Here is a 12,812-nt window from a genome sequence, read left to right as displayed (position 1 = left end):
TATCCTGCTTTTTATTTAACCACCCCATTACCGGTTGCAATTCTGCGAGTTGCTCACGGTTTAGACCGAGTGATTTTGAGTATTGAGGTCTTGGTCTACAAACAGGGTCGCTAAAGATCTTTGTATTTGAACTTCAAGGGAAAAGGGATCCTTTGCTCTGCCAGAGTTTTATTTCCAGCTTGAGGATAAACAACTCAAGTTGTTGTTGTCACAAATCCTGTAGCACTGGAGTTTGGAAGAGTCATTGGTGGAAGAGGGAAATAAAACAGCCTGTCACCTGCTGGAGATAGAAAATAAATGGATTGAGCGGAAACAAAGAGGGTATTCTTTCTGAATCCTGCAATGTTGATAGTAAAACACATTTCTCTCACTTTAAGTCTTTTTTGGGAGAGTGGGGGTGGAATTTAGCACTAGAGGAGGTATGGTATGCCCTTCCCGGTCTTTCCCAACCATGAGTTGGTTTTGGGAGAGGGTACAATAATTCACTGAGTGATTTCCTCTGGGATTCTTGGACTGGGAAAACTCACTGTGACTTTTAGTTTGGGTTTTGAATGGCGGGTGGAAATTTGATTACAGCTGGGAAAGGCACACAATATTCCAAGGAGACTGATCACTTCTTTGCTTTGCAGTCCTCCATGCTGAACTGCAACAAGTGTTTCATTCAAGGAGAGCCTTACAGGGCCATCTTTGTAGCCTCGATACCCCTCTAATAGCTTCCTAAACCAGTGTTTTAATTTCCCTTGTACAGGGCCTATGCAGAAGACTCGTCCTCTGTAAAACATGATCCAAGGACAGAGCCGAGCGAGAAGGTGAAGCATGAGGAGGAGGAGGAAAGCAGTGGCGGTGAGGGTAGAAAGGCCGTTGCATCAGGCGACGAGGAGGCTCAGCCGGAAGCGAAGAAGAAGAAGCGTTCTGGGTTCAGGGACCGTAAGGTACCAAACTTGGATGTGTTAAACCTGCAGCGGAAAAAGGGAGGAAACCTGCAGAACATTTTATTCAGATTGTGATGCAGCGTGTGTGTAGAGTCTGGCTTTTGCTCTGCACTTGACATTATTTTCTAAGGGACCTTACTGTTTTGGTAACCCACTTTCTTGGCATGCTACCTTGAGGTTCTTTAGGTTGCAACTTGTTTATTTGGAAGGCACAGTATGCTGATTCTCTGAAATGGAGACCTCTCTTCGCATCTCTAGTTAGATGTCCGAGAAGTGGCTTGCTGAGAAATCAAGACTCCTGCCTTGATGGCTGTTAGGATGGTGCATGCAAAGTGGGGAATCTGTGCAAAAGCTTTTAAACCACCTTGGGTATCCAGCGTGTGTATCTCTGAATCCATCCGTTTGCCCAGGAACATACGCAGCGTATGGAGGAAGAAGTAGAGGTTGAGTGTGGAAAGGAGCGTTTTAATATTTCCTTTAATTATTCCATGTAAACATATTCATGGTTAGTTGTGTCTCTCTTTTGATGCCTATTTAACTTTCATATCAGACCCCTTTTCAAGGGGAGGAAAGCTTGAGTAATGAGCTATGTTGTCAACTTGTGACCTGCCTTCAGTGTTGGGGAATCCTGAGAGCTTTGGGCTCCTCTGAACTGACAACTAGTTCGGTACTATCTGTAACCCCTCTTATTACAAGATGTATGATTTGCTCTGATGGAGAGTCCTGTAACTGAGAGTTGGCAGACAGCAGTATTTTGTTTTTTAAACCTGTCTGGATGTCGGTTTTATTGGGCTGTTTGATGATTTAATATCTTTGCAGTGCCAAAGAGGAGAGTGGAGTGTATGCTCTTCACAATTCCTTTCTGTACGATTTGCTTCTGATAATTTTTTTGAAGTCTGTATCCTGGAGGCTGCATCTCATTAGCTGTTAAATTGTGGATGGTTGTATATAGTGGCTTAACAGCTTTTCATAAAAAATTAAGAGCTGTTTCATTTGAAGTTGCTGAATCATATTCTGTTGTTGGTTAGAGTAGATTACGCAACTTGAAATTTCAAGTGCCTTGTGGTATTTGGGGCTCCAAACTCTTGCTGTTGTGCCATGCTGGTGGCAGCTCAGTGAAATTATGTTGTAAGATGCTATGCTGAGATATACAGAATTATCCAAGGATATAGGTTCTTGGCTTCTGCTAATTTTCTTGGCAATTGGGTGTCAGGTACTGTGACAGCTTGAGCAAAACTTCGACTCTTGCCAGTACGACTCAAGAAAAGGGGGTTATTTTTTCCAGTGTCAGCAGATGGAGGCAGGTTGCAAAGAGCAAAGAAACAATCCACCTTCATGTGCACTCTTATTTTTTTTTTAACAAAACCATTTGTTGATACAGCGAATGTAATGATTGATATTTTTGTCTTACGTGGCTGCTTGCTTCTGGCTAGGGAAGCCGGAGAACATTAGTTTGCAAGCAATGACTTTTTATTCTAGTTGTTAGGAGACATGCCTATGTTGACCAGCTCTTTCTTTCCCATACTAGGCAGGGAGGAATGTGCCCACGCTTTCCAAATAAGATGCAAGCCAGGCGTGGAGGGTGCCCAAAAGGTCCAATGGGAATGACGTGCAGCCTGGATCCCTTCTCAGTCCACAGCCTTCCTTTCTCCTGCAGTGCTCGACTCAGGAGTAGCAATTTCAGTGGGGAGAGTACAGTTTAAAGCAGATCTCATGGGGGTTTTTTTGCCCACATAAAACCCCTTTTTTTCTCCAGCCTTAAGACCGAATGTACCTTCTCTGACCCAAATGCCAGTGCTGCTTTTGTTTGGTTTGATGCAGGATGTAACCAGTAGTCTCCCAGGTGCTGGGTTCTGTGTTTGTTTGAGTGGCTCGGTTGTGGGCTCTGTGTTTGATCAGCAGTTGCCCTAGTGAGTCATCTCAGGAGGTATGTTTGAATGTTTCCTGCTCAGATGACAGAGTGAGGTGTGCCCTGGCTTCTGATTCAAAATCAGGGCTGCTCCCAGGATGTGCTGCTCCCCTAATCACTTGTATGGCACTGAGGGAATTCCTGACTCTTTTTTTTTTTTTTTTTAACAAAACCCAAGCAACAAAACCCACAGTAAAAACCCTTTCCAACTCTTCCTGTAATTAATTGAAACCAGTGTGGGGTTTTCCTTGAGAAAAAAATTAAGCTTAATTGAAAGTGTTTAACACTTGTTTGTTATCCCAGTGTTGCTTTTAATGAAGTTGATTAGTGGTGAAATAATAAATTAGGCATGACATTGCTATTTTGGGTAGTGATTCAGTGAAGAGGAAGTTGAAATATAAATCACTTGGCATCTGCTGGGGCTGGGATCATGCGTGGCTGGTTCCAGGGCGCAGTTGTCTTGCAGCCTATGCAACGTATAGTTCCTGACTGCACAAGGGAGGGAAGGAAAAGATTGTTTGAGTGCTTTCATAGTTTGAAGGCTAATGAGTGGTAATACATGATGTGGGTGGGCTGACGTGTTAATTAACTTGCTAAAAGCGTTTGCGTGCAGCATTAGGAGTGCTTTATCAAGATCCGATTGCAGTGTTCGCTGGGTTCTGCAGGTATGCCACCTTAGGAGTGTTAGTCATGCTAAGATTTCATTTGAGTGTGTATTACAGTAGGAAACCCAAAGAAAATTAATCCTAATTAATTTACCCTGATAAGATGTGTGCGGTAGAGCCAGACTGCCAAAGTTCCCCCTCTGTCGGAGACCCTGGTGATGATCTGGAAGTGAATTGAGATGTTAATTTAGAGTTTTATTTTCATATCTGCACAGGATTTAATTTTTTCCTTTTAACTGGAGGCTTAGCATAAACATTGACTGTCTCAACAGCAGCTTCGCTCTTGTAGAGCAATAGGGATTACTTGCTCATCTTTCTCCTCTGGTACGTACTCTGTTAATAAATGCCAAAAAGGGACTTTTCCCTTTTGGTCACATAATCTTTCTGGAAGCCCTGGATTACATGGGGCTGCAGTTTTGGGGACTGGATGAGTATTTTTGGCTGGTCTCCACTGCATCGAGGACTGGTGCGTACTGGGGGAAGACAGCTGCCTGGGTGCACGCTTTGCCAGGAAAGTATTTTGGAGTATTTTGTAGGCGAGAGGTCGTGGGAGGAGAGACTCGTCTGGGATGATTTTTATGTCCAGATTGTGAAGTAGTGTAAAAAAAAAACCTCACAAATGGTGGTGCGCACACCCAAATACACACACCTGCTTTTATCCCCACGTTTGTACTGTGAGATCGGCGCACCCAGATTATCGCCCACTTCTTGAATAAATGAGTTGTTCCCATTTGTAGGGTCTCAGCTGTTCCGTTCTTGACCTGGCTTCATATTCAATCCAGTCTTGAAGTCGGAGGGATATGTTGTAGCACATTTGTTAGTTTTTGCCAGCCGATTAGATCATGTTAGCAAAAATGAGGTAACTGTGAGTTCAGCTGTGGGCAAAAGAGAAGTGTTGCTGCATTTGCTGACTTCTGATAGGGAAGTTTGAGGAAGAAGTGTGGTTTCAGTTGTGATTAAAACGGCCTGTGAGATACTAAAGAAGTGTTTTAGATTCTACTTTTTTTGTCTAGACTGTGAATTATTCAAGACTGTTGTTCCTCATAATTTTTCAGGAATGTATTTGTCCTGAAAATTGTGAGGTTTGTGTATGTCATGGCTAATTGCTGGAAGCCAAAAGGTTGCAGATAATTAAAACTAACAGTAGCTTCCCACAAAACTTTGAGTAGCTATACATAATCATGTTCCCTTCTGGATATGAAACTCAAATTGCTTAACAGGTAACACCCATTCCTTGTGCTGCAGTGGGCTTAGAGGGGCTGCTTTGAGCTTTCATGGAGATGGTGGGTCAGCTTAGCTCTCTTCGTCCAGACATGGCAAACTGTGTCAGAAGAAGATGATAATGAAAAAATCCTTAACTCCTCATTTTGCTGTCCGAAGCTGCTCTGAGAACTAATGCAAAATGAGATGATCGGCTCTCCACTTGCTGCACCCTTAGGTCTTACCTTTGCAAGGGTGTTCAGCTGCTTTTGTTGGAGGAGGGGAAGCCCCAAACCACTTCTGTATTCCTCATGAAACCACTGACTACATGGGGACAAACCTCTGGGTTTGCAGATCTGTGGTGGGGGGATTGTGCTGCACAGTGAGACGCGAGGCCTCTTTGTAGCCTGTGTTGTTATTAGGCTTTTGTGAGCTGTGCCAAGTTGCTTTGGGAGCTTTCGTGGCTTTTGAGCAACACACTCTCCCTGCTCTAGAGCTGTATAATCAAATTGCATCCTCGTGAGTGGAAGGAATACTTTCATCGGAGGATGCTTCTCATTTTGCAGTGTGTGTGGATAGAAGATGGGATGGTAAGTGACCTCAGAAAGGGCCACTTTGTAAATGGATGCTTTGCTTCTGTTGCAAGTGATGATTGTGGTGGACTTGAAGATGCTGTGTGGATCTGAATGGGGGGTTGGAACATTGCTGTGCCCAAAGTCAAAGCAAAATGTGGACTGCTTAACATCAATAAAGCAGGGGCCTTGAGGTTCACCCTGAGCTTGGGATAAGAAAAAGTTGTCAGTGAAGTTGCTGGCCTGGTAAGGAAGAGTCTCAGTAAAGATGTCAGGCGAGGAACAGTGGCAATGCCTGTACTCCAAAAACGAGAAGTCCCTGACAGTAACAGGCCTGTCAGTAGCATCGTAGTAAGATCTTAAAACAGATACGGAGGAAAGATCCACCGTAGATGTGAAGTTGTTGAGTAAAAGATGTGCAACTTACCTAGCTGGGTTGAAGGAAAGCATTTGATAGTGTCTTGCAAGAAATTATTCCACTGGCTTGGAAAATCAGGAGTAACATAAAGCCTCAGGCAGATGAGTGTTTTAGGTAGAAAGCCAGCTGTTGAAAAGGTGTCATGGATGGAGGGAGCTGTTGGTTGTGGTCTGTGGTGTCTGCTCTTGGCTCCAGGGCTAGCCTTGACACTGTAGCTGGTTTTAGTTGTCTTGCTCGAAGGTGAAAGTACTTAACTATGGTTTTGGTTTTTTTTTTTTGGCTGATCAAGTTGGATGGGGTGTTATTCATAGCGAGATCAGGTCATGCTACAGGAAGGAGTGAGGTATGGGCCTGCCATCACAAGTCAAAAGATCACGTTGACCTCATAAGTTACTGCCTGCCAGGTGGGAGCTGTGGACAAAGACACGTGCAGCTTTGTCGCTGGAAAGAGCCGGGGAAGTGCATGTTGTCGTTTACTGTGGTTCAACTGATAGATGGCAACTTGTAACTTTGCAATAAAACAGTTGCTTTTGATCCAATGCCCTTATCTTTGGAGGACCTTGTAGACTGAAGCAATAAAAATGGGATGAAGTTTGATTCTAGGTGCAAAGGCTAGTAACAGAAGGGATTTTTCTTCTACGCAGGTGGCTATATGGGAAAGAGAGAGCTGGTTGTATCGGTTGATGCAAGGACATTTCTGTGTTCCTGATGGGCTCGATTATAAAAAAGCTATGGTGGTGTGAAGAATAGGAAGAATGCTTTAGATAATGTCAAAGCCATTATCAGTGGGGTCTTATGCCGTGTGTTGCTTGTCCCCAGGTAGCATTTGCCGGAGAGTTGGGCTGGAACAAGTGTAGAGGAGAGAGGCTCTGCTTTCCCCAAGCTACTTTACCCAAGCCTGGGTTGGGAGATTAAAAGCCTTTGGCTTGTTTTATCCTAGAAATATGAGAAATTAGAGAGGGTGTTTTCTTTCTGATAAGCATCAGGGTGGAGAAGTTGTTCGACTTAAAGGACAAGGCTGAAACGGGACCAAAGCTGTAAATGATCTACAGATGCCTTGGCAGTATCCTTGATCTTGCATATTCTCTTCCAGCAGATCATTGGTTTGTTGGGTTTTTTCCCCTCCTGTGGCTCTTGGCCAGAAGTACTGAAGGTTTCAAGTACATCATGGACTGCTAAACGTGGTGTATAATGCGGGAATAAAAAGCTGAAGAAAGAAGGAAAGTTTTCTGCTCTAATATGTAATGAAGTGGAGGTCTTTGTGCCTTTTTCCTCCCTTGTGGCCTTATGTTGTGATATTTGTTTGTAAAAGCTTTCTGTTCTCTTTGATTAATTCTAGCTGTGTGTTGGGGAAAGCAGTTCTAGGTACAAAATAATCGCTGCTGGCAGAGTTACCGAGTGGCAGATTGGTGGGGAGAAGAGGACTGAGTAAAGAAAGTTTCTGTGGAATTTTGCCAATGTGATAGACAAGAGGAAAATATGAGGTTGGGTGACTGAGCAACCAGCTGTGGCTCGAAGTAGCTTTTCCAAGACTCAGCTTGAAAGCAAAGGTCTCTCCCAGGCTTTTCTTTTACTTCATTTATTAATCATATATCAGACCCTTCGTCAGTGTGGTTAAAATGTTGAGCTGCTTTACATTCACAGATGGGATACTAGTACTTTTTTTTATGTTCATGTTTAAAAGTGTCTTCAGGGATTTTGTTATTTGGTTTTTTTCTCTGCCGTCATGAAGAGTCAAAACTTATCAGTAGTAAAGACTCTTGTCCTCAATCCTGGGACATCAGGAGCTAATTTTCCTGGTATTTCAAAGGCTGAGGATAGGAGGGATTTTGACCCTTTCAACATTATTTCTTTCAAGTTTTGTGGTGCTGCACACAGCAGCGTGTTGTCACGTGGCAAAACCTTCAGAGGACTGAGGTGCTACTGTAGGTATTGGGGGAGGAACTGTGCACATCTAATGCTGGTTAAATTTTATTTCCAGGTGATGGAATATGAGAACAGGATCAGAGCCTACTCCACGCCGGACAAAATCTTCAGATACTTTGCCACTTTGAAAGTCATAAACGAGCATGGTGAATCAGAGGTTTTTATGACACCGCAGGATTTTGTGAGATCTATAACACCTAATGAAAAACAACCGGAAAGTAAGTGATGTGTGTCTAGTAATTGGAGAAACTAATGCAGTGAAGGGGAATAAACTCTCCAATCTCTGCTTACCAGATCATTAAATTTCCCATCAAACAGTTATGTTGTTGAGCTTTGCTCTCATTATGTTGAGAGGTATGGCACAAAGGGGGACGTTACTGATTAGGGTGCTGCCACAGTCCAAAAAAGTGATATTCTGAACCCATGCCTTACGGCAATGCGATGATGTGTGGAAGAATAACAGACATAAGGAATGCAGGAGCGAGGTGGAAAGCTGCCAGTGCAGCTGCGCAGCAGCCGTGCTCATCTCTCCCGCAGAGCCTGCAGCGTGTCTGTGCCAGTTCGTACCCGCCTGACCGGCAGCAGCCCAGTGCTGCCAAATGAGGGTGATCCTTCAGACTGAGAAGTGTTGGTCACCGTATGCTGCTTGAGAGCTTTGAACCCAGGATTGGTAGTGCTAGAAAGCACCTCCTGCAGCTATCCCATCTCCAGGCTCCAAACCCAAAATTAGCCTAATCCCTTCTGCGTTGCCTGAAGTGCTATTGCAGCATAGTAGATCCTGTTGGTGTGAGCCTTTGAAGAGCAGATGAGATGACTTTTTTGCATACTTACTAGTAAAAGATTACCTTCGACTGAAACATCGTAAGAACTGTTCACGCGCCTTCGAAAGGAGGATGTTTTGGCAAGGAAGACCTTAGCAAAAAGGGGCTCCAGGCAGCCCCGTGTGCCCGGCTGAGCTGTGATGCTGCTGGCTTCAAATTCCCTGCGGATTGCAGGGAAGCGCCTTAGCTGTGGTACCTGTGGGGCTTTGGCAGGCAACGGGCAGGAGAGCAGATAGTTGTTTTTTTTTCTGGTCTGGAAAGCTGTGTTCTGAGCATTTGGTAAGAGGTTGGATTTGGTGGGGTGGCAAGAGGATTTTGCCTGTCTTCTGTTTTGGAGGAGATGTGTGTTTTGGCTGAGACATGGGAAATTGGATTTCTTGGTCTCCCGCAGTGTATCTCAAAGAAGGAAACAGGCTTTTGTCAAATCAAAACTCCTCTTCTCTCTGCAGGCATTAATGAAGAACCTCAGCCCCTAAATGTTAACTTTTGGTGAGTGGGGTTTATGCACAAACTGTGAAACTGTTTTGATACCTTACATGACAGCTGCTAAATAAATACTGTGTACACTTGTGTTTAGAAAACAATATGAAGTGTGTGCGGGTGGGAAGAAAGAATAATCCTGGCATTAGTGTTAAAAGCATGTTGGTGAACTAATATTTAGATTTTCATCAAGTCCTGAAAATGGTTGTAGTTTTCATATGAATTACATGGTTTCATCTTCAGTGAAGTAGTATGAGCAATAAACAGAAGATGGTGTTCCTAGATGCTGAAATTGTGTGTTACTATGTTATCTGTCTAAAGCTCCTTGAATTGGTACTTTGAAAAGCAGTAGCACCTAGTTGAGTGTGAGTCTTCCTGTGCAAGTCTTTTTTTTTTTTCTCAGCCAGCATAAAAACATCCTATGTTTAATTTCAAGACATCTGATTCTCTTTTACTACTTCCATGCGGTATATGTGCTCGGTGCATTTTAAGGTGTGCACAGAAAATAGGTGGAAGAGTGCTTAGAAAACACCTAGTTCAGAGATAAGCGAAGGTGACTAAAGAGAAATAATTTGTCAGTCTTAGCCGCTAACTTTCCATTGTAACTATTATTATCCTGGCTAGGTGAGCTGCTTAAATGGCCCTGTGAAGCCTGTTGTGCCTTTAAGTGCCTGCGAATGCTGCTGGTCAGTGACACAAAGCAGCCGATAAGGGAGGAAAATTGTTACAGTGATACTTACAGGTGCTCTTGGAAAGTGGAATGAGATGAAATTGAGCTTGGGCTACCCATCAGCAGGCGAAGCAGGAGTGTGGGCATCTTATATCCTGTTGGTTTGAAAATCTGTCTTGAGGACCATTACTGTCATGACTTGCTTCTAGACAAAGCTTCTGCTAGGATGGTTGTTCCATATGAGCGCTGTACATCATGATAATCATGGTAAATGGTTTTTTAACACATAATGAACAGGAGAAGAGTAAAACACTTAATGCCACAGTAAAGTCAAACCAGCCATAACCTTGTTCCCAAAGGTTTTAAAAGCTGGTAGTGAAAGAAAAAAAAAAAAGGTGTGATCTCAAAGCTAGAAGTTAAGGACAAAGACTGCTACCTGCTGGCTGGCTTATTTCCGTACTTGACATCCGTTTGGTACTTCTGACTCATAGGAGATTCATAGAATTGTAGATGAGTAGGGAAATGCTGCGGGTGCGTTCTCCCTTAGTCACGACTTGGGTGTGCCCTCCGTCGGGGCTGGAGCATCCCGCCGTCATCCTGGGGTGCTCCTTCGAGTAGTGACGTAGCCTGGAGTGCTCCTTGGAAATCTCCTTCAGGTAGCGACATAGCCCGCTGTAATTGTACTAACTAGGGCAGTTAATGCTTTGAACTGAATTACGGATTACTTTGTGCAGTCCCACTGACCCCAACGTTTTCCATCAGTGGTATTTGTTGGTAGGTTTGTGTGGCAAAGCAATTGCCTTCTGGTCCTGTGAATTAATACGCTCCTGCATACGCAGCCTGAGATGTGAGGAGAGCAGGGATGTACGCTCAAGCTGCCGGTTGTTATTTCAGTGAGTAACTTGTTGTTAATGTGTCTACTGTTTTATGGAGAGAAAATACAGTAGAATATAAGTGATACAGAGTAATAAGGTATCTGAGTCCCTGTAGTATTTATTTTTAAACCACTAATCTACTGCAAGGCATCATATGCCTGATTCATTTTTATGGATTACGTAGGGGAAAGTTTGATTTATTGTCAATAAAGTGTCAACTTAATTCTAGGCTGCGTTTTGCTAGCTTGGGGAAAATGAATGCCAATTCATTAGCTCCTGTAGATTGCTTTCCCCAGTTCAGTAAAACTTTCTGCTGTAGCTTTCCCAAGTAGGCAAGCTGTGCTTAAGGTGTGACACACTCTTGCTGAGCTTGGAACTGTCAGAAAAAGCCAAAGAATGACATTAAACTTGGAAATTGCTTTAAAAAAAAAAATCTTTATATGCTCTCTGGAAAGTCCAAGCACCAACAGAAGCGTGGGCAGTGTTATGTGCTCCCTGCAGTCCCGTGTTATTTTTTTCCTCCCACCTTTTCTCGTACCCGAAAGATAGCTTGGCTCCAAGGCTGGGTGAGCAGGGATCTTGCTTTGTACCTGGTGCTTGCTTGGTACCCCAGCCCAAAACCAGCTGAGTCTCTGGTGGGAAGGGTAATGGTTTGCAAAAACTCCATTTTAGATATTGTAGCTCTTCGAAGACAGTTGAGCTTTTGCTGAAAAAGGTGTATGAAGCCACGACACTTGACAGGAGCCATAACGGCGCCTGATGCTAGCAGGTCATTGCTGGCACATTCTCTGTAGTCTTACATAGCTGTTGGCCTGCAGGAATGTTTCCAAGTGCTTGGACCTGCTTGGTGGTGGCCTGCCCGGTCCTCCTCTTGTTCCTAGCCTCTGAGTTCCCTCCATTCCCCAGGTCCATTCTGCATTGATTGTTTTCCTGGGGAAAATGAGTATTTTGGTGCATCCTGGACTAAGAAGGAGCTGTGGCATACTCAGCCAGTACCAGGGGGTTTTTTGCCTTTGCACCCAAACCAGTCTTGCTCAGTCAAACCTCCCTGGTTAACCAAAACTCCTGCTGCATGAAAGACTCTTTTCAAGATCCACCATGCTCTGCAGCAGCTCAAACTTCTGAACTCATGGAAATGCTGTGGAAGGTGGTGTTTGGGTTTTTTTTTTGTCTTTAAGAAACCATGAACATCCTGTTGAAGCTCAGCCAGAAGCAGTAGCTGTGCCCCTGCTGCCTCTGTGCACAGGACAGTGTCGGAGGAGAGGAGCTCTGTAGGATGGAGCCAATGTCTGGTGACTTGATCAGACTCTAATATCTTGATTCTCAGGTTTGAAATGGTTTGTGTTTCATGTTTGGACTTCATGAGCAACTCCACACAAGCTGGCTTCTGCATTGTGACAATGCTTGAGCGATTATTTGTTGTTTTGAGTTAAGTCCGTAAAATACGGATCTGATTTTCTGTACAGTCATGAGCTGTAGGCTCATGGCAGTCATGAGCTGTCGCAAGCGCTAACCCAGCTCGGTGGGCAGAGAGGACTCCCTAGGCTTGTACAGATCCCTAAACTTGCCCAAAGTGTTCAACTGGAATATTCAAGACCCAGAAGGAAACTAGAGATGTTGAACTTCCCTTCTCGTTTGTTGATGGGGACTTACTTCTGTGTTCTCCCTCAAATACATCTGCTGGAGAGGCCTTCAGGGAAAGGGTATGAGTAAGAAGGGGAGGTAACTTGGTGATTATCTTCCAAAACCAGGAGGGTGAATAGAGGGTGGGGTTTTTTCTATGAAAATGTCATTCCTAAGCATGGATCATCTTTGAGCCTGTCAGGCCTGATACGAGATCCCAGGAACCTCGCCAGGGAGGAGCAAGCGAGAGGTGGAGTTATGTGCGTGCTTATGTGATGGTCGTCAGAAGAAATGAATAATTAGGACTTCAGTATAGATGAGGGGGTGGTATGGCTGATCTGTTGTCTTGTGAATGCACATCTCCTAGAGAGACCGACTGGTCTGTTGGAGGAGGGGGAAATGGATGAGAGCAAAGCAGTCACTTGAACAAAATAGTTCTGGACTCTAACACAAACCTGAGACTGCCCCTTGAGAAATCTCAGGCAGCTCACTGTTTGCTTGCAGATTACATTTTAAATTCAGGGGAAAATATTCATACAAAAATCAGGAGCTGAGCTACAGCTCTGGAGGGGAAAACTCAGTCCAGCATTTTCTCCTCCCACAAAGTAGCATATTGCATGGTTAGCAGGCTCTTCTTTAGTCTTGGTAATTAGCCCTTTTGCTCATCTACTTGCAAGAAAAAGAGTCCGTGATAAATATCAAGTGAGGAGAAAGGAAAAGC

At 44.0% G+C, this 12,812-nt stretch overlaps 1 protein-coding gene across 6 annotated transcripts in view; it reads left to right on the top strand.

Annotated features, from left to right (window-relative positions):
• The window catches only part of MICU1 (mitochondrial calcium uptake 1), a 104,051-nt gene that overhangs the window by 25,012 nt on the left and 66,227 nt on the right, over positions 1–12,812 (top strand). For 4 of the 6 annotated variants that reach the window (XM_075758981.1, XM_075758979.1, XM_075758982.1 and 1 more), the window contains exons 4-5: positions 749–932; positions 7,678–7,840. In XM_075758981.1, the coding sequence (XP_075615096.1) occupies positions 749–932; positions 7,678–7,840 (347 nt within the window). The remainder of the gene's footprint in view (positions 1–748; positions 933–7,677; positions 7,841–12,812) is intronic. The other 2 variants (XM_075758985.1, XM_075758984.1) reach the window with 1 other exon arrangement.

The sequence above is a fragment of the Balearica regulorum genome, chromosome 7, assembly GCF_011004875.1.
Source record: "Balearica regulorum gibbericeps isolate bBalReg1 chromosome 7, bBalReg1.pri, whole genome shotgun sequence".
Taxonomy (NCBI): domain Eukaryota; kingdom Metazoa; phylum Chordata; class Aves; order Gruiformes; family Gruidae; genus Balearica; species Balearica regulorum.
Note: the sequence above shows the minus strand (reverse complement) of the source record. Positions and strands in the feature narration are given on the sequence as shown.